The sequence below is a fragment of the Ischnura elegans genome, chromosome 11 (assembly GCF_921293095.1).
Source record: "Ischnura elegans chromosome 11, ioIscEleg1.1, whole genome shotgun sequence".
Classification (NCBI taxonomy): Eukaryota; Metazoa; Arthropoda; class Insecta; order Odonata; family Coenagrionidae; genus Ischnura; species Ischnura elegans.
This window is the reverse complement of record NC_060256.1, coordinates 87,324,157-87,345,987: the sequence shown is the minus strand read 5'-3', so window position 1 is coordinate 87,345,987 and position 21,831 is coordinate 87,324,157. Positions and strand designations below refer to the sequence as shown.

General features: G+C 37.6%; 3 protein-coding genes across 3 annotated transcripts in view; 2 read left to right on the top strand and 1 right to left on the bottom strand.

The window, feature by feature from the left end:
• LOC124168004 (protein phosphatase 1 regulatory subunit 21) overlaps positions 1-4,853 on the top strand; it is a 31,726-nt gene extending 26,873 nt beyond the window's left edge. The window contains exons 14-16 of the mRNA XM_046546082.1: positions 170-319; positions 435-581; positions 4,404-4,853. Of these exons, the coding sequence (XP_046402038.1) occupies positions 170-319; positions 435-581; positions 4,404-4,664 (558 nt within the window). The 3' untranslated portion in view covers positions 4,665-4,853. The remainder of the gene's footprint in view (positions 1-169; positions 320-434; positions 582-4,403) is intronic.
• A 4,943-nt stretch (positions 4,854-9,796) lies between these two features.
• Positions 9,797-11,159, bottom strand: LOC124168285 (iron-sulfur cluster assembly 2 homolog, mitochondrial). The gene is made up of 3 exons (XM_046546434.1): positions 11,046-11,159; positions 10,351-10,557; positions 9,797-10,177 (listed from the first exon to the last, which is right to left on the bottom strand). Exons 1-3 carry the CDS (start codon positions 11,123-11,125, stop codon positions 10,000-10,002), a joined length of 465 nt encoding a protein of 154 aa, XP_046402390.1. The 5' UTR covers positions 11,126-11,159; the 3' UTR covers positions 9,797-9,999.
• The window catches only part of LOC124168284 (protein kinase C), a 105,905-nt gene continuing 95,231 nt past the window's right edge, over positions 11,158-21,831 (top strand). Inside the window, exon 1 of the mRNA XM_046546433.1 lies at positions 11,158-11,676. Within this exon, the coding sequence (XP_046402389.1) occupies positions 11,338-11,676 (339 nt within the window). The 5' untranslated portion in view covers positions 11,158-11,337. The remainder of the gene's footprint in view (positions 11,677-21,831) is intronic.

Below are 21,831 nucleotides of genomic sequence, written 5' to 3'. Positions count from 1 at the left end.
GAGCTTTCCTTTGTAGTTATTATGTTCATGTGTTGAGTAAATGAGGTTGTATTGTAATCCTACACTCCTCGGAATGTATTTTGTCTTTTTTTTCCTTTATCACTTCTGAATAATGAGATCAGTATATTGCTTGATGTGTCATTAATTAGTGTTTTTGTTGTCCACTCAGAAATCTCAAGAAGGAAAAGATCAGTGCCCGGATGCAGAACAGAGAGATAATTCTGTCAAAATGCAGAATGCAGCCCCAAAAGAGACAGCCAATGAAACTGTTATCCCAGATAGCAATAATGTTTCATCTCCTGTCATTACTACTAACATGGTATGGTTGACTGAAATTATGATTTTAGGTCATCCTTCTCTTTTTTTAGAAAGACAATATTTACTTTGTATTTTTCTCATTTTATGGATTACCAATGAACTTTTTTTCTTTTAAGCTTGGGAAACTAGAGCAAGCCATGGAAATTCCGGAAGAAGTTTATGCCAGAGAGAAGGAAGTAAAGGATTATTTTATTCAAAGGATTAACCTGCTTGTTGCTGACCGGCAAATCTCCGAGAGCAAGGCGTTAACTTTACATTCTGAGGTTGGTTAGCCACTGAACATTCTTAATTAGAGGCATTTTAAAATTTAATATGTATATTAATAAAAGTTTTTGTAGTATTGATATACATATAGTATCTTAGAGCTGAAACATCACAGCTTATGTTTGGCATGTTCCTATAAGAGGTTTGTATGTATATATGGTAAATCTGAAATTTCTAAAATTCTGAAATGAAATCTAAGTGACTCAATAACCAGTATATTGCACATTGAGACTGTAGAAAGTAGGTAATTCATTAAAGCACTACAGCAAACTCTCGAATACCTGTGCTAATGATGGGAAGAGGCTGCACGAATAATCGGAAAATACAAGTAATCCAAAATTTAATTTAATGTATGTTTCATAATTCTCCTAAATCAAACATTCTATGTATTATTATTTACGTACATTAAATCTGTTATATTAGATTGCTTTCTGGATGTCATGTTCATTTGTAATTCATTTGCTTCTACAAATACAGTGCATGGCCTGACATCATAGGCGGATCCAGGGGGGGGGCACGGGGGCACGTGCCCCCCCCAGACCCTCAAAAATATGCAAGATTTTTAATACGGTCCCATTATCATTGCATTCGTTTTGTATTACGAGGTATCCTTGTGCCCCTCCCAAAACCAAATCCTGGATACGGCCTTGCTTGTGCCCCCCCCAGAAAGAAATCCTGGATCCGCCCCTGCCTGACATGGCTTACAAGAATCAAAGTTAACAATATCATACTTCTATAGAAAAAAATCTGCCTATTTACCCTTCTTGAATAACATTCAAAAGGCATATTTTAGCACTCAAAAATTATTTCTGCATCCCATAAATTATCAAAACCATGGTTGGCCGGTATTTAGCATTAATCCTTCACAACAAACTTGTTTTTTAAAAATTTTAAATGCGAAGATGGAAATCCTGTGAAATATATGGCACGTAGTTTAATCTGGTATCTCAGTTTTCTGATGTCTGAATGGTTGTTTGTTTACAACGAGTACTTAAGCTATGATCTATATCAAGTGTCACAATTAAATGTACCCAAAGTGCTGGGGAGGACAGGATGAGCAAGGGCCTCAGCGGAAATGTGGTCTAAGGATTCCAACAGGCAAAAAAGATTATGAAGCCGCAAAGCACTCGTTGTTTGAGTTAAAATATGAAAACCACCCCTATGAAAAAATTGTATAAACCTGTTTCAAAATTTTATACAATTTATACAATTGCCATGGTAATTGTATAAATTGTATAAAATTTTGAAACAGTTTTATACAATTTTTTCATAGGGGCATGCAGTTAAAATGTGAGAACTAAACCAAAAAGGGAGTGAAATGGGATCCCCATTCTCTACGCATCTTGTTAACTATGTACAATGTTGAGAGAAGAAGGTTTTATCTCTCACTCACTCAGTGATTCAACCTGAAGGTTAGTTTGGTCACGAAAATTCTTGAAGTGTAAATGGCCCATGGAAAGGAATTGGCCCCTCTAGGGGCACAGCTAGGAATTAAGGCTGGGGGGGGTTTAGATACAAGTAATACCGGGATGTGTGGGGGTATGGAATACCCACCAGGATAAGTGGTAGGTGCGATATCAATAAATTGCGGAATTTTAAGATAAATGATTCAAAATGGTGAGTTTTATGGCTTTCTGAGGGATATTTTATTAATCCTTACACTATTCTATTAGTAATATCAATCCGATTAATTAACATGGATCAAACTTAAAAATTTCTCTAAATAAGTAAGCAATCAGGTAGAAATTGGTATTTGCATCTAAGCTCAATTTTGTCTGTGTATGGATGAAAATAGTGTTTAAGTGATCCATGTACTTTTAGCATGTCTGACCTTAAAGTAGGGGTTTATGTTGATGATATGTTGCTTGTTGAAATGAAGGACAAGATATCACAGTTTAAGAGTTATCTAGGTAAGCATGTAGGATTCAAGGATCTTGGTTCAGCCCATAATATTTTGTCCATAAGAATACAAAGACCTGAAAGAAGTGTGGTCTACATTGATCAGGAGAATTATATAAAATATGTATATGTTGGAAGAATTCGAGATGCAAGATTGTCATGGGGTGAAAACTCCATTACCAGTAGATTTTCAAGAGAAAGATGTTGAGAACCAAATAAGCAATTATTTGTATCAAAAAGCTGTAGGTTTTATGTTGCATTTGTCTGGAAATACAAGACCAGACATTCCCTATGCAGTGTGTATTTTAAGTCAGTATATGGAGGAGCCATGTCAAACTGATTGGAAAAATGTCAAGCATATGTTTAGATTTTTGTCTAAGACTAGAGGTTATGCTTTATGTTATCAAAAATGTCAAAGTAAAATTAATGCATACTTTGATGCAAACTGGGCAGGTAGGAAAGGTTATTGTAAGTCCATTACAGGATATTATATTTCTTTAGCAGGGGCTTCATTTATCTGGCGAGCAAGGAGGCAAAAATGCATGGCAACCTCATCAACTCATGCAAAGTTTATTGCATTGTATTAGTGCGTAACTGAAATAGTATAGTTATCAAGTTGTTAGTAGAAATTAATCAAGGATATTTAATGCCTAAACCTTGTGTTGTATATTGTGATAATGAGAGTTCCATTGCCATTGCCAAAAATGATGTTATTACTGAAGGAAACAAACATTTCTTTGTTAAATACCATTTCATCATGGAACAAGTCAAAGAAAAAATGGTGTATTATATATATGTACCATCGGACAAGAATACTGTGGATATATTTACTAAAAGACTGCCAGGGGTAAGAATCAAAGATGATAGGACTTAAGGATCTGTACAATAGAATTTAAGATGCTTGAATATTTGATAATTATTATGTCTTGAGTTGTGTGGTACTCATTCAGAGAGTGGTGGGTTACATGATTATTGCATTTCAAAACAGGTATTGCCCAAGGGGAGTGTTAAGATTTCTATGAAATACAGTGAAACCTCGATATAACGACACCCCACGGTGCACTAATAAACACTCGCTATAGCGAATTGTCGCTTAACCGGAGGTGGAGCAAATAATAGCCAATATACCTGTTGCGAACAGATATACAGGAACAGGAGTGGTGCGGCGACAGATAAACATCTATCCGATAAACGTAAGCATAAATCCAGGCGAAAGGCGATGTTTTTTTGCATCACTAAATTCCCTTACTCAAATAACGACTAACTATTCAAACAATTTATAAGCGCCGCACTGAATAAAAATCATGCAAAGCATTGTTTCGCCAATCATTATATTTATCGAACGACAGTTTACCACATAAATTTGAGACTGAGCACTCCATTAACTTCATTTCTAACAGATCGCTAGCAATTACAGAGGTTAAGGAGTCTTCATGAAAGTCTTCCGACGGTAAAACCCTCGCTATGGCGAGAGCCAGCACCGAAAGGGTCTCGTAAAAACGAATTCTTTAACACGCTTATTATAGGGTCAATTGACGGTACATCGGCTATCTCTCGTAATAGCGGGGGTGTCGCTATAGCTCGTACTCGCTTTAACGAGGTTCCACTGTACATAATTTCGTATCTTCGCGGACAATGCCATTTTTTATCAACGGAAAAATTACGTATGTTCTTTGGTAGTCAAGGGTTTGTTGACTTACTTTGTTGAGAGTTACTTTTTACAAATGGTTGAGAATAAAAAACCCGAAGTAAGATAGTGGAACCTGATTTTTATATTTTCCGGACTAACTGCCGAAGCTTGTTCAGTTGCGTGAAGACTTCGTCTACGGATTACCGCAATAATAATTTTTTATCAGCATATACATAGTTAATTTGTGGGCATTTATTAATCATTATGTTTTTTCTGTATTTTTCTTTCATAGTTAACAATGCTTCATAAACGCCTGGAATTGTGCCATGAGAACAAGGTAGAGCTGGAATCCACTAAAGAAAAGATGGCCGATCATCTGAAGGAATTACAAGAAGAGTTGCAAACAACTACCCAGAATTATGAGTCCCAGCTTAGCATGATGTCAGAACACTTGGCCAACATGAATGAGAAGCTGACGATCCAGAAAGATAAAATTGATGAATTGACGTACCAGCTGAATAACAAAACTAGTCGAAAAGGAAAATTAAAATAGAAATATGTTAAAATTTATTTTGAAAATATTTTCATCTTTATTGTCATCTTTATATTATACATATTATTTATAACATTCCAGTGCTCTTTGCCAGATGTAGCCCTCTTGTTGATGTTGTACATTGTTCAGATAATTTGCATATTTTGTTTTTGAGGCACTTTCTAATGTGAAATAAACAATTTATACAGATTTATCACGCATTTAATAGATGTTGGTGTTACTAATACATAATATATTTAATGCTTAATTTACTAGCTGGTTCATGTAGACAATTAACACAAAATAGTAAGTGTTTAGTAAACAATAGTAGGCTTAAGTTCTGATGTACCATACGGTTACGGCTATGTGCAGTGATGTTTTTGGGGTTGTGGGAGTCAAATATTTTTATAGCCGGTCATTGTTTGTGCTTTAAATGAAAGCCAGCAAGCCAGTTTACCGATACTGCCACCACAGAAGTTACCACGTTTTTGTGTTTCCCACGAGTGTACTGGGTACATGAATCGTCAATTTTGCTCTAATCCGAGGTTGCTCTAACGTGAAATTTGATGTAAAAGATTAATTTTTAACCACATATGTATCTCATTCCATGTAAGGGCTTTTAAATATTCATCAATGACTTTTCAAACATTTGTTTTTTAAGTTGCATGAATAGCCACGAGAAAAAGTTCCCCAGGACCAGGAATCAAACCACGGACCTTTGGCTTTCCAGGCCACTGCACAGACCACTATCCTGGTTCTTTGATTCCCATGGCAACTTTACTGAGGCTCATGGTACTAGATCTTATTTTTAGGCCCTCGTGGTCCGTCGAGGATGGCAAAGCGAGGGAGAAAGGACTTCAATGAAATGAATGACCGCAAGGGCCTAAGATGTACATAGTACCAAGAGCCTCGGTTTTCTCCCTTGCATTGCCATCTTGGATGGTAGATTAAAAATTAAACTTTGTTGTATTAATTTATTAAAATATTTGACCGGTTTCAACCTTTCCAGGTTATTATCAAGAGGTTAAATAAATGTACAGACAAGGCTGTGTATAAATTACATCCACATAATACCCCACAAGCTACCTAAAAGGCGTGTGGAGGGGTGTTAGGACACCAGCTGTTCTTACGTAAAAAGGAAGTGCTCTAAGGAAATTACGACTATCATTTATTAAAGTCCTTTAAAGTTCGGAGGAAAAACAAATTCCTGTATCTATCCGTTCGGCAAAACATCTCCCTTAATTTATTGCTTCTGTCGGACCTGGAAATAAAGTGTGGCTCTAATATTATGTTCTCCATGTCACTCTTAAAGATCTCCATTCTCAATTTTTCAAACTATCTAAGCCTAGTGCACAGCGTCCGAGTCTCCAGCGGCTCTCAGCCTAATTTGCTTAACATCTGGGTAACGCTGTCTGTATGCCCGTTGCGGTTTTTGATGAGCCACACAACCTTCCTTTGAAGATAAATGGATATAGATATCTTGTATGGACTCAAAGGGCCTAATATCTAGTATTATGAGCCTCTGTACAATTGCGATGGAAAATCACCAGAGAGTTACAGTCCGGCCGCCGAGAGTTGTCCGTTGACAGCTAGAAGGGATAAGGGGCAAGGTTGCCTGGTAAGAAAGGGAAACGCCCACATCACATGTAAACAAAAGGGTTCCATGAAGAAAGCAGCCAGAAGGGACGACGAGCGTGAAGGATCCAAAGGAAGAATCCTTCGTTTTGGCGATTTGCAGAAAGGGCTTGTTTCAGTGCTTCATATTCAGGTGACAACATTGTATGACTAGGCAAGGGTGTGAGGTGCATTTGGGGGACAGCGATTGGTTGTTGAAACCATTTTGGAGCAGGGTTCGTCACCCCTCCTTTTGATGTGCCATCGGACAATTCTTGCCGGCTGGACTGAATATGCGTTGTGGCTCGGAAAGCCAAAGTTCAGTGGTTAAATTCCTGGCATGGGAATTTTTTCTCTTAGAAATTCACATGAATTTCACCTACATTCACATGGCAGGATTGAAATATTGCATTGTTTTAAAGGAGGGCAGCCCTGACATTGGAGGAAGAAGGCTTGGTGCTGTATCTGGGAGTGTACCTGACTGGAGTTAGGATTATGTGGCCTCAGATCCTTGGTGGACCAAATAATTATTTCTTGGTGAAATTCAACCTTGGTGCACTTTGCAAACTATAAAATTTGCTCTTTGCCTTAAATGAATTTGAATGGATTTCTGATGGTGAATTTGAATGAAAAATTTGAATGGATGAAAATTAATGGTTTGCTGTACCATGGTGAAAATCATGATTCAGAAAAAAATTGTGTGTACAGTAAAATAGGGTTAGATCTGACCGAGAAAACAGTGGCATTTCTCAAAATATACCCTATAAGGTTGTTCCTTTTCCTGCCAAGGTTTTCATGAGGCTTCTCTTCTCTCCAACTCTTCTTAGGACTTCCTCATTACTAACTTGGTGTATCCATTTAATCCTCATAATTATTCTGTTGCACCACATTTCAAAGGCCTCATTCCTTGCTTTCTCCCCTGCTGTCATTGTCTATGTCTCACTTCCTCAGAGACAGTCTTCAACCTTTCACTGACGAGCTGATGATGTGACTAAACTCATTCAGAGCATATTGCCACTTCTCAGCTGCTCCTTGTCCATTTGCAATGGCTGCGTATGGTTTTTTGTTGTTTACTAATTGTGATTGACTCCTTCCCTCCATGGTTGGTACATATTTTCAGAACACATTCTACTGAATGAAACCAATAGTAATTTTACGTTTCAAAATTTGCATTGAGTACAGGTGATAAATAATAATAATAATTCTTTACTCTTACCGGTGTTAACCCAATGTACGGAAAAAGTGTTGCATTAATAAGCATATAGATATAGAGTTACGTAATTAAGTTTATATAAAAAGCATATAAACATTAATACGCATTATTTAACACGTTAATAAAGTAAAGGGTAGCAAAAGGTAACATGAGATCAACATAAAAAGTTATAAAATAACATACATATAAGAAGATGCATCATAACCTGAAAGATCTGCACCAGATATACTAATCTGATGGCAAGGCTGTAGCCAGAAAAACATTTTTGTAGGGATTCATATTGTTTAAGTTCTCGCACTTTTTTTATGCGTGTCTATTCTTTTGGTTGATTCCATTTCTGGTCTATGCATCCTCTTCATCCATCTTATTCACCTTTTTTTGCGTGAGTCTCTGGAACTTTCCTTTATGCCTGTGCGATGCTGATTGTGCTGATAGTGGGGATTGCATTTTTGATAGACTGTGAGTGTGCGCTTTTCTGAAAGGAAAGCCACAATGCCTGTACTATATGCAGATTTTGCTGACAGTGGGAATCGCATTTTTGATTGCTGGTGCATTTGCACTTTTCAGAAAAGAATGGTGCACCAGTAGAAAGTTCTATAGCACACGGAGGGGGGTGGTCGGATGCTGTGATGCCTTAAAAACTGCGGGCATCATTCACTCGAGGTCACTTCGTCAAGAGTCGGGACACGCTTAGCAGGCGCCCACAGGGCCGTGGAAGGGAAGCTCTACGATTGACCCGCAGTATCCAAGGGAGGAGATCACTCTTGTTCAACAATCGTCTCAAAATACACTCCTTGCGGCAAACTCTGTATCTTTCATTTCTCGCCATTACTGTCCCTCCGAGAGGACCACCTTCGCAGTCCTGAATCCCTCATCATCAGTCAAGATCCCTAGTCTGAGTCGCCCCTTGTCCAGCTGTCCACGAGAGGACACGACAATATGGGAGGGGTGAATCAAGGTTTTTGGAGAGGGGGGTTCCGTTACTTGCCACAGTGCTTTGGGAGTATGCAGTACCTCTCAGCAATAATGCATCTGAGATATGATATTCGTTGACAAGTGGTTCTTAGGTATTCATCTATTATTTTTAAACAAACAAAAATAAATTCATGATTTTTCCAATTTTTTTGTTACATCAGGCCCCGTATTGCCGTTGATGGAACTGTTGTTAATGGTATGACTTACCCCATTTAATATTCTCCAAAACGGCAAGAATACATTTCAGGGGGTTAATTTGGAGGGCAGGGGTGACTCCCCCCATCGTTAGCGGAAAAATTACAAAAGAGTGTGATCATTAAAGGGGCTCTCAGAAGCAAGTTTTCAATTCACTATTTCAACAGACAACATTTGAAGATAACTGGAGAATATCTTCAAGACACTTGTCTAAGCAGTTGCACTGAACTGTTATCACTAACTAAGAGGCATTGAGGGAAGTAGTGAACTGGCCCACCAAAATAATTATGTACCTTGATCTGCCCCTATAACAGGGTATACTTTCCAAGTGGCATGAGATATCTACTGGATTTCCGGAACGGGTTTCAAAAATCCAACTTCGAACATTTTACAGATATTGTATTATATGTAGATACTTATATATCAAATGGTTGTCCAAAAACTGTTACATTTAGATTGGAATCACACGATCATTTTTTCCATCCCTTTCAAGGCTAACAGCAATTGTAACGCCACACTTGGCTTTAATTGAGCTACAGTTAATGTAAATACAGAGTGATGGAAAAAGGAATTGGCCACATTCTGAGGCATGATGAAGGCAATCATTGAAGGACAGGTGGAAGGGAAGAAGGGCTAAGGACGGCCCTGAATGAGTTACATAGGACAGGTTCTAAAGGACATAAAAGAGAAGAAATATGCTGCTATGAAAAGGCTAGCGGATAGGAGAGCTGAGTCAAACCAAGCTTAGGATTGTTGACTTCTGATGATGGAAAAAGGAATGGGTCGGAGAGAGAAAAAGGCTTTTACCAAGAATCTCAGGATTATCAAATCTTTGAGGATGATCTTACCTTTCTCTATACGAAGATCAAATCTAATTTTACTATTGGTAGCTCACATCTCCTTAATGGTGGTGTGAAATATTCCTGTCCTCCTCCTGGAGGCATTATTGAGATCATTTTGTGACAGCACCTTTCCCTCCCAAGGAGCATGGTAATATGTAAGTCTCAGACTTTCATACCCTGGCTCAGGAAGGTATTCTGGTAACATTGATCCACCTGTACTTTACTGGGCTCCTGGGGTATATAATACCCTGAATATAAAAAGTGCTGAAGATTATCGTTTTCATTAGATTGAAAGACAGCAGAGACAGGATGTCTTAGTTTGGTAATATCATTTTATTCATTTGCTAAGTACATATCATTACACTTGTGCTTGTATTACATATTGAATAATCTCATGATGCTAGATGCACTCATCACAGCCATTCAGAATATGGAAAACTTCCCATTTGTGAAGAAGACTTCTACAATAAAATGGTTTAATGAAAAATATATGGATTTCAGAGAGTCTATACGTTCATCATTCTATTTTTATGCTAAAAGAAGCGCCACAGGAGCATCCTTGCTCTGCTTGCGGATTACCAACCACCCTGAAAGCAGATCGAATCAGCTCTGAATGAAAGTCAATTGTGGATCCTTTGATATAGTCCAAGGAAGTTTCATCTATGACCACCTTCACTCCGCCCTTTTCAAATACCCTACAGGAAAAATAAATAATATTAATTGACAATCCACTATCAATATCCCTAATGGCCAATGTCCGTCGCCTAATTGCTGCAGTAACACAAATTGTTTCGGAGAAATATTGAAACATGGCCCAATAACAAGAAGGCACGACACAAAATCACCACACACATGACAGCATACTCACTTGTCATCTTCGCATATTTCATTATCCAAAAAGAATTTGTACTGGAATCCGGAACATCCTCCTCCTTCCACTGTTACCCGTAAACATCGTCCATCCTTGGCAATGGCTTTTATTCTTTCCACGCAGCTGTCACTTATGTTAATACCTTCGGATTTTTGATGGGGAGGATTTTTTACTACCTCCGTTTGCCCAACTGCAGAGTAGTACCTGTAATACCACAATATGATGAAATATAGCTTTACATCACAGAAATATTTCTTTTTAAACGACTGAAATGTCTGTAATGAGCGGGAATTTCAAATGCAATTCGAGCAATAATTTGGCAAACTAATACATTCATAATGCTTTTATTTAAACAAATTATTAGAAATGATGAATTAAAAGATGAATAAATGACGAATATTTCTGTCAAAAAGTCCATATTTTCTGAATATTTTTGAGCTAAATTGAATGCCAACAATAAAATCGATGATGAAGTAAACCTTCTTCTTCAGATTCTCAGATGGCGGTGAAAAAGCTTTTAACAGCTGGTCCACGGACCATTCCCTTGTGTTTTAAGATTGAATCCAATCTTGTACAAAGGAACGCAGCACTTAAACAGAGGGGATATATGGCAATAAGCCACTATTGGGTGAATAACAAAATCAAAAAAATCATGATTAGAATATAATTTATCTAAAAACATTAAGTCTTACCGAGAAATATTCTCCAGATAACTAGGACTTCTGACATTGGGCGGAATACTACGTAGCATCCGTCTGCACAGCGCCGCCATGTTAGTTCTGACGTAACGAAAGGCATTGTGGGATAGCTAATTAGAGTGCAGTGAATTTTTATCAAAATCGACCTTCATGGCTGTCAAGAAAGCCTTGTTTTTGGAAGAAATTTTAAGGGTTTCCTTATGCGGTTGACACATTATTTTGTTACTTAATTGGTCTGTTATATCTGCGCAAGAGTTTTGTTTGAGTTGTGGGTCATTCGACGCCAATGTTCACTGGAACCGTAAAGCTGAAAATATGCGAGGCTTGCGGCTTGAGACCTACGGATTTTCAGAAGCGGCATACTATGGCGTTTGGTAAACCTGATGATCAACCAATTGATCCTTATGTGTCGATAGATGTGGATGAAAATCAATTTGATCGTTCAAGTACAAAACCGAAGACTTGTGACCCCGTGTGGAATGAAAATTTTACCACCGAAGTGCAAAATGCTGTCAACTTAGGGTTGACTGTTTTCCACGATGCCGCCATCCCACCGGACACTTTTGTGGCTAACTGCAGTATTCCCTTCGAGGAACTGGCCCACAGAGATCATTCCGATATATGGGTATGTTAAGAATATTTTCCAGATATTACGCTTTTTCCAATCCACCCATTGATACCCGTTGTTTAGCTATGGCTCTGGGAAATTACCCTGTTTGTGATCGCCTTGCATGCATTTCATACATACTCATCATCTTTGATTTATATAGGGATTCGTTTTGTATTGGAGGGAACTAGAGTGGTAAAATAGTAGAATTTGCGGACTTAAATGCATTCGAATGCCCGAAAAGGTCATACATTGACATATGTACAGGAGCTTCCACTTTGGACATAGCCTGTAGTTGTTGTTATTTTGTCTTTATTATGGTTAGGTGAAGTATACGTAGCATAAAATTATCCTATATGGCGAATTTTCACTGAAATATCTGGGTAGGTGTGTAATATTTATGAATAGGAGGCATGATTATTGAGGAAATTCAGCCAACAAAGAAGTTGGTGGTATTTATGGTTATATTTTGTCAGGAATACGATCAATTCTTTTTAAGGTGTGCGTTCATTAAAATTGTGTTTTGGTCATGGTTAGTGAAGGAAAGTGATGAACGTTTGGTTTTAGATGTTGTGCAGAAGTAGGTAAGTATGTTTTTAAATGGACAGGCATGTGCGTCTGCGAGCCAGCATCAATTTTGTATTTGCCTAATGTATGGATTTAGGGTTTTATGGATAATTTTGGTTCTCGACAATAGCATTAGGTGTTTTACATTATACGACTGGTTTCGTTCTGGAATCATCACTGGGTGCCGTGGTTATGCAATTTTTTTTTTTTTAAGATTCCCAAGTACTACCTATATAATTATAGTAGGACGAGGGTTGTATTCGTGAAAGTCAGTCCGACATTCGGTATTTGATTTTACGGTTGGGTTTAATCGTTTTGTTTCTTAATTTGTTAAAGAATCTTGCCATTAATTTAACACACTATTTCGATTCAATAATGGCGAAGAAATAGATCTTAAATTCATTGCGCTGTGAGACTTTTTTCTCCTAATTATGTCGTTTCTTTGAGATTTTTTCAATACATGTCTTTTTTTGTTAAGACTTGATAGTATGTTGATCTCTGCGTTTAAATTTTGGGTTGTTATTATAAAGAAAAGTACCTAGATTGAATGAGTTTCAAGGTTCAAGAATCATAATATGCTTAAAAGTTTGTAAATATTTGATCTTTTTATATTATACTCACCATATGTGCTTCGCCATTAGTGAATTACCATTAACTTGGTGTTTCTTACCTGATTAGTGATGATTTTTGCTTAAATATTCTTCCATTTTGTGCCGATATATATTTGTTTTAGGTTTATGTGCATTCACTCACTCCATTTATTGTTTTGAGCGATCTGACTTGACGCTAAAAATATGAAGGTCGATTTTCTGTATTCCATGTTTGCAATAGGAGCATGTATCTTTTCTTGTGCAGCAGTGAATAACTATATTACTATCATGCTGTTCAGTATGGTACTGCTTATTGGGAAAAAGGTCTTTCTGCTAACCCTTGAAAGCTTAGGCAAACATCTACTTAACATTGCTGCTAGTAATCTAAAGCAGTGGAAAATTTTTCATTTTGAAAACAAAACTCGGAAAATGAATGTGTTGGTAGCGATTTCATGATGTTGAGGTAGTTAGCTCCTAGACGTCTTAAGTCTTGCCTTGGTAGGCTTATTATTCTAATTTTGAAAGTGCTGTGTTAGTGATGTAGTTCTAAAGCATGAAAAAATTCACAGGATTAGATCATAGTATTACAGAGCTAAAATTGTCATTTTTCCCAGAAAAAAGTCGACAATTTTCTTTGCATTTACCAACAACAGTATCCCATTATTCTCAAATTTTTCTGTCAATATTTTAACTATGAGGTTGGGGGAGCCATACTTATTGGTTTCTTTAAACCGCAGAGAGTACTGTTTATGAATGTAATTTAATGAGATTTAAACTATGCTAAAACTTGTGTGACTTGGATCTTAAAAAATTGAAATATTGGTTTATTTTAGAAAAGATTATATATTGTGGTGATATATCATTTCCTTTGATTGATTGGCAGTTCGATAATAAGGGCTCCTCAAGCATAAAAAAATACATGTGTATATTGACTTAAGTTTGACTTTTTTACCGTAAATTCATTTAAGCTCTGTCATAGATTAAAACATATTTTTATCCAAATTGGTGGTTAGAGGAGTTGAGAATGGACTTAAGGCCTGTTTACACGGTACATTAACATATACGGGGTAATGTCTAAATGTATGAACGCGAGAATGAACGCCAAAATGCACAGTGTAACCACCCAACTTGTGCGAATGCATGAATGGAAAATAGAACCTGTTCTAATTTGGTTCATGCATTCATACATGTTCCGTTCCGGTCCACAAAAATCATTCATACAAACAGACATTAACTCATACGTGTTAATGTATCGTGTAAACAGGCCTTTAGAAGGAAATTAGAAAGGATATAAAAATTAAGGAATAGCAAACAATGATTAATGCTTTGAAAAAGTGATTTTCTTTGCTTTTGTGGGAATACTTGAGTTAATAGCAAGATAAAAGAAGAGCATTTTATTCTTGTGAATCCAGTGTTGGGTCTCTGACTTAATGGTGTCGCAAGTGTGCTTTGCTCATATTACTTTGTGCACATGCCACCCTGTAAATCATTCAAACTACTATTCAGTTTTTTCTTACTATTGCCTTGCTTCTCTGTCAATCAATGCTTCAAGCCAGTCTGTTTCGCATAATTCACGTTTATAGCTTGTGACTTTTCATACAAAATTAAGTCACTGCTCTGTATTGTTTTAGTTTTACGTGATGGATTGAAATCCTTGATCTTAAATGCCTATTGTGATATTCTTAGTAGCTTTGAGATAGATTTTCTTTACATTGCTGTTAAAATCAGGCTTCATTTCTTCATGAAGTTCAGTGTGAAGCATTGTAGTGTATGTGTCATGATTATTCATAAGCATTTTCACTTTCTTCGTGAATGATCATTATTTATTTTTTCCCCAATTATTCACATATATTTTGTCTTGAATTGGAGACAGACAAGCAACCTTAGTATGAAGATCCCTTATCTGATGACACACACGTTTCACTCTGCAGAATCACTAGTGGAAACATTGTAAATTTGTGAAATTGTCATTCATTAATCAGGAGGAGTCAGTAAATTTTGAAACTTGTACAACAGATATACCATGGGCTTATGTAAAGGAATGAACAGAAATAACATTCATATTTCATAATAGCTTGCTGAATTTCTCATGACTGTAAAGAGAGACAGTGAAATGTACCTATTGGAGATGTCACACTCCAGATGAAACTAGGTTGTGAGAGGTATATATCTAGTGGACCATTACATGCATTGTGAGTAATAATTTCTCTCATGGTGAGAGGTTTGACGAAGTAAAGACTTGAATGATTACTCCAGAAGATTGAAAATGAAAAAAAGTTCAAAAGAGGGTTTAAGGGTTGATACGTGGTGTGCCAATACAGTGATTTACTTAGCAGCAATCATTTGAGTCATGCCAATCGCCAGAGTTAATAGAGAAAAGTCAAAGCATCAAAAGATCTTGATAAGAGAAGCTACAGTGGTTATTGTTTTGATAAAACTGCTTAGAACCAACATGGACCTTTACCACTTATTGAAATTTTTACTCAGTATATTCTCTGCTGACAATATTCACTGCTTGGCTGTTTTGTATTGCATTTAGAGGATATCTACTGTCTGTTATAGCGTATAATGTCACCATATCGAAGAAAAAGTCAATGATTCCATTTGCTTTTTTTGTAAATTACTGCTTGTGGTCCGTCTTGAAGAAACTTCTATGTATACCAATTGCTATCTCTTTTTCACAAATATGACTTTATTGCTAGTAATTTAATTGCTATTGCCCACCTGTGGAGAAGAAAGTACCCATATTGGACGCAAATGGCCTTCATGTGAATGCTCACCAATTTTTCAATGCCGATTTTAATGGAGATTCAAGAATAAAGAGGCATCCATTTCTCCGCTTTTCAATAAGTTGCCTCCAGCAAAATATCAACAGCCTGAACCCTTTCACAGATAATTTGAGGGTTTTGACTACTCGTGTGTTGTGGGTTACTGAGTTTCTGCTTCTCTGTCTATACGCCATGTTTGTCCACACATTTACCTCGTGTGTTTGGTTGATAGTATAACTCCTTAGACCATTTTAGTTAAATATGAAGTGGTAGTATTTCCGGTGAACTTATTATTGCACAATACATTTTGTCGAGGTAACAACATTTTCTAGTGCATCATGTGCAGTCATATTCGTTCTGAGATATGTCCTACTTCAAAGAGAAAGGATGGGGTTGGGTGTTCGAAAGTGGGAATGTTGAAGGTTGTGGGAGAAGGGGTTGTTTATCAGGGTCACTGTCATCTTGAACGTTCTGGCATCAGGTTGGAGTGCTTGTTCCAGATGATCTTCTTCTCCCGGGTGTTAACCTCATGGCTGTCTTTAATTGGGATACGGTGGTTGAGCAAGATGGTGTATGGAGGGTTGGCGGTGGTAGAAAAATTTAAAAACCCTTGGATACCAAGAACTTTTTGGGGGTCAAATTCCTTCTGTCAAGGGTGTGGGGTGTCTCAGAATGTGTTCATGTGCAAAAATTCCAGTGACTTCACTCATCATCATCAATGGTCAACAATCCTAAGATTGGTTTGATGCTGCTCTCCACTCAATTCTCCTATCAGCTAATTTTTTCACACCTTATAACATTTTTTCTCTTTCACATCCTTCTTTAAGTGTTCCATCTCTTTTGTTCAAGATCTTCCTTTTCCGTTCCTACCTTTTACTTGTCCCTCGACCATTGTCTTCATCAGGCCATCATGATAACTTCACTAACTCATGAAAAGTGGGCAGAAAACTTATGCATTTTTTCATTTAAAAAATTATGAAAGTATTTCTGAATGAAGGTGAATTATTTTCTTTGTTAAATATCTCCCGCGACCATCTGCTGAATGCTTTTTATAAATTTTGATTGTGTCTGGCTGAATGACCTCATTTGATGTGATTCATCACTCAATAGGCTATTGCTGTCCTAAGGATATGTAGCACACAGGTAGCACCTTGCGTATACCAAGTAGTATATGCTAAGCTTGCTTTTTTGGATAGGATCAACACCTAAAGATATTTCATACTTATTATGTCACATATCAGTCCATCATTTTAATCATGATTTCTGATGTGTATACTTTCAAAGATGATGAATTCAGGTTTATCATTTTGCATCAAAGTCTGATCTAAATATGTAAACCTAGGAGACATACCAAACTAGGCTAATGTTTTAATTAATAAGAAACTAATGAATTTATAGAGTGGTAATGTTTTCCACTTCTCATCCATCTTCTGTATTTCAATTGTCGTTTTCCATGCAATGGTTTTATGACCATTTGGTTGAAGCTGTCTATTGGTCATTAGTTAATCCATTGGCCATTTATAGTGTGATCTATTTATTTTTTGCCAAATTATTTACATGCTCCCTTATGCATGCTAGAGTAGAGTATCCTGATGAGTGGAGAGTTTAGCTTCTGACCAAAGGGTCCCTGGTTTAAATCCCGTAGTCCCAGGAAGGCTATGAACGTCCCCTGAAAAAAAATCCTCAGTTTGCAAGGTGGCCCCCATCAAGTTGAGGTGGGAAAGAGACTGACCTTCCTACCTTGCATGTGTGTTATTCACATCCCTTTTGTTTAGTCTGAGGTGAGCTCTACCCTCACCTTTTTTCAAGTAGGCTTCTGCAGAGATTATGACGGTAGGCAGCAATTCTTCCAGGTTTCCTTCTGTGTGTATCCATTTTACCGTTATGTAAAAATGATAAACACGGAAGAAACCCAGAAGAATTGCTGCCTATTTACCCTCACCTGTCTTAACAAGCCTCCAAGGTGAATCACTTGAGTGAGGGAATGCATGAGCACACTTCATTGCAGGCCAGCAATATAGGGATTAGTTTGTTGCAGCTCTCCTTTCAGCTTACCTTCTGATATGTACTCAATTCTTCTATTATCCATCCTTGATGGTTTTTTATAAATAATTTGATACCTTCATTTACCATTATCTCAATCAACTCGTCCTTTGATGATTATCTTTATGCCTCATGACAGTCGTACCTTATGATCTGAAGGCCTATTTACATGGAACATCAACACGTATGGGTTAATGTCTAAATGTATGAATGCGAGAATGAACGCCAAAATGCACCGTGTTACCACCAAACTTGTGCAAATGCATGCACAGAAAACAGAACCTGTTCTAATTTGGTTCATGCATTCGTACATGTTCCGTTCTGGTTCACAAAAATCATTCATGCAAACAGACATTAACTCGTACCTGTTAATGTATTGTGTAAACAGACCTTTACAGATTAGGCTGTCCAGTTCTTGTACTGTGAAAAATATTGTTTCATCCCACTCTTCTTGGAACATTACTCGCTTAGTCAATTTATTTGATTTTCATCATTCTTGGTTGCGTCTCATTTCGAATGCTTCCTCTCTTGACTTCTCTGCTGCTGTCAACGTCCAAGCCTCGCTTCCATTGAGAAACATGCTCCATGTGTAGGATAGCATGAATTTTTTCCTTACTTCTATGCTTGTTTTCTCAAATGTAAGAAGATTCTTCTTTTTGTAGAAAGCCCTCTTTGCCTGCGCTATTCTACTATTTCTTTCCTGCTCCTTTTCCATTATTGGTCATTCGGTTTCCCAGGTGAGCTCTCTCTTCCCAGGTAAAAACTCCTTCACCTTTTCAAGCTCCCATAGCATTTGTCTTAGCCTCCTCTCTTTTGCTGCATACTAATATCTTAGTCTTCATTTTGATGATTTTCAGTTGATATATGGCCATTGATCTTTTCATATTTGTCAAAGTCTTCTTCAAATCCTTCTCTATCTTGACTATGAGTGGTATGTCATCAGCGACTTGCAGCATACTATTTTTATTCTCCGTGGATATTGACACCCAAAGCTTTCTCCTTGATTTCATTTATGGTTTTCCCGATGTCAACATTAAAAATTAAAATGTACACCCTTGTCTCACCCCTTTTCTTATTCTTGCTTCTGCACTATTGGGTCCACATATGATCACAGCTACTTGCTTTTTATACAAAATTTGAACAAATCAACAATCATTGTACAGCACTCCGATTTCTTTCAGAAATCTTAGCATTGACTTTCTTTCCACGTTATTAAATGCTTTCTCTAAATCGAATAATGCTATGAAAGTCGGTTTGTTCTTCTCCATTCTCTTCTCTATGAGCAGCCTAAGAGCCAAAATTGCTTGTCTCCTGGTATAATTCCTCCAGGTATTCCTTCCATCTCCTGGCTTTGTCTTCATTTTTGGATTAAAATATTTTCATACTTGTCCCTCATTGTATTGCATCTTGTACTTCGTTCCTTGAAATGGTTCCTTTCCTCTACACTTTCATAGGCCACTTTCCCTTGAAAGTGGGGTTATCTTGCACGTCCTCACATATGTTCCTCATCCACGCTTCTCTAGCTTTCCTTGCTTTGCGGAAAATCTCGTTCCTTATTCTCTGGTAGCAAGCATGTCCTTCCTCAGTATTCGCATTCTTATACTTTCTCCGTTCTTCAATGAGGTCCAGGACTTCATCCGTGATCCATGGCTTTTTCTTGACACATTTTATTCTCCCTAGAATTTCTATAGAGGGCCCCTGAAGGCCATTAATGATATTTGTCCAGTTATTCTCCACTGATTTCTCACCCTGATCTAATCTTATTTTGCTCTCCACTACTTCTTGAAATCGTGTTGATTTTTTTGCTCCTTTAGTTTCTGTAATTGCCATGCCTTCTTCTCTAATTTCTTGAATTTCAGCTGGCATTTCATCGTCACTAGATTATGATCCCTGTCGATATCTGCCCTCGGGTAGCTTTTGCAGTCCTTTATCTGGTTCCTAAACCTCTGCTTCACTAAAATATAGTGTAGTTGAAATCTTCTTCTGTGTCCTGGCATTTTTCATGTATATCTTCTTCGCATGTGATTCTTAAAGAACGTGTTGGCAACCAATTATTTGTGTTCCGTGCAGGATTCTGGTAGCCTTTCTCCTCTTTCATTTCGATTTCCTAATCCATATTTTCCAATTATTCCTCCATCCTAGCCTTCGCCGACGACAGCGTTCCAATAACCTAAAACAATAAGGTTTTCTTCACCCCATGCCTGTTTGATTACTTCTCTGATATCATCGTAGACGTCTTCAACTTCTTCATCCTTGTAGTCTGTCGTAGGCAGGTAGACCTGTACCACTACGGTATCTACCGGCTTCCGTGATCGGGCGGTCTCTAACTTTACCATAACTATCCTTTCATTGTGCCGTAGGAAGCTTTTCACACGCATTTCGGCGCTCTTTCTGAGCATTATCCCAACCCAGGCATTACCGTTTAGAGATCCTGTGTGTATAATCCTATAGCTTCCTCTCCAAAAGTCTCCCTCCTCAGGCCACTTCATTTCGCTGATTCCTAGCACGTCGATATTCAATCTTTGCTTTTCCACCTTCAGGTTTTCTTGCTTCCCGCGAGTCCTAAGTGATCTCACGTTCCATGTACCTATCCTCATTACTTTATCACAGTTGGCCGATGTACCCCCTCGGGTAGTCCCCACCCGGAGATCGTAATGGGGGACTAGTTTACCTCCCGAATGTTTTACCTGAGATAAATCCATCTGATTATTTAAGGTTGGATTAGTTCCTACTCCTCAGATAATAATATGGTGGTTTCCCCTTGCCGTCCACATCGCAGTACTGCAGCCGTTAAAGTAAATGTTACCACACCAGCAGTGAAATGAGTGTCTTCACCTTCACTCATATGAAGAAGAGCTGCTACCCTCTCCCCTAGATGATGTGAGGCATAATTGTTGGCGGCCTCCCATCGCCAAGTCACGGCATCTTCATAGGTTTAATGTATCATTTAAATGGCCCATCTTACCCAGGGATACCACCTCGGAATGCCGCCGCTTTTTGTCCACGGCTGCTTATTCCGCAAGTAAACTCTTATATCGCAGCTAACTTCTATATCCAGAGGTTGACCCACCATCCGCTACCCGGTGGACGCACTTGGTGGCTTCAAGATCAGCCGCTAGGTTGTGGCTGCTACCTTACAGAAAGCAGTGTTTCTGGCTCTAGGCGACAAAAAAATACAATACAAAAATATATTGTAAAATAAAATAGGAACAGATGATTTGGTATGTACATATTTGAAGACTATTGAGGACTTACTTTTGAAAATCATAAGTCACTTGCAGTTGGACACATTCCCCCATTAGTCTTCTCCCAGTGTTGTAAGGATGCCATTGCCTTCACCTCTTCAAGCTTTTGTATTCTGTGTTCAATGTTTTTCGTGGTCTTCTCTCTTCTGCTGCATACACATGTCTTAAGCTTTCTTTTTATTGATTTTCAGTTTATGCCAGGCCGTTATCTTTTCCTTAATTATCATAAACTTCTTCGAATCCTTCTCCGTTTTAGTTTTGATTTCTGTGTTGTGAGCAAATCTCAGCATTTTCTCTGTGATTATTCACTCCTCAACCCATTAAGTATATGATTTCATTGAAGGCATTCTTCATTTCAAGTCTTAAAATGACATTAAGCACTGAATTCCCATATCTAACTCTTTTATGTTTTGCTTATTCCTAGCATGTAGGTTTAATGTTAGCCACGTGGTTTTCATCTAGGCTATACATAATTTCCTGGTCCAGAGAGCTCAAATTTCTCTCGGAATTCTTAGTATTGAATCCCAAGTCGCCTTATTTGAAGTCCTCAAATGCTATTAACCTCCGTTCCTTCTCCATTTTCTTCCCTGTGAGCAGCCGCTGGACCTGTATTACCTCTCTTGTACCCTTGCTCATCTTGAATCTCAATCCAGCAACATTTCTCCGCTTTCCCCATTGTTTTTGAGAATTCTCTTGTATCTTTTTCATATGTCATCAAAAATATTCTTCTAAAATTTCCTCATTTCTATGCTCTATTCTATTTCTATGATGTATTTAGGAACTGAATACTATTGATATTCTTTCCAAAGTGTTGCCGTATCTCTCCTTTAGAGTACATTTTGCTGATAGGTATGTAGAGTTTAGCTAGTATTCTCCTTTGAATTTATAATGAACTCTGCAGCTTAGTGATCAATTCCAAATGTCTTATAATTTTCCTGGTCTCTTATAGTGTTATATTCT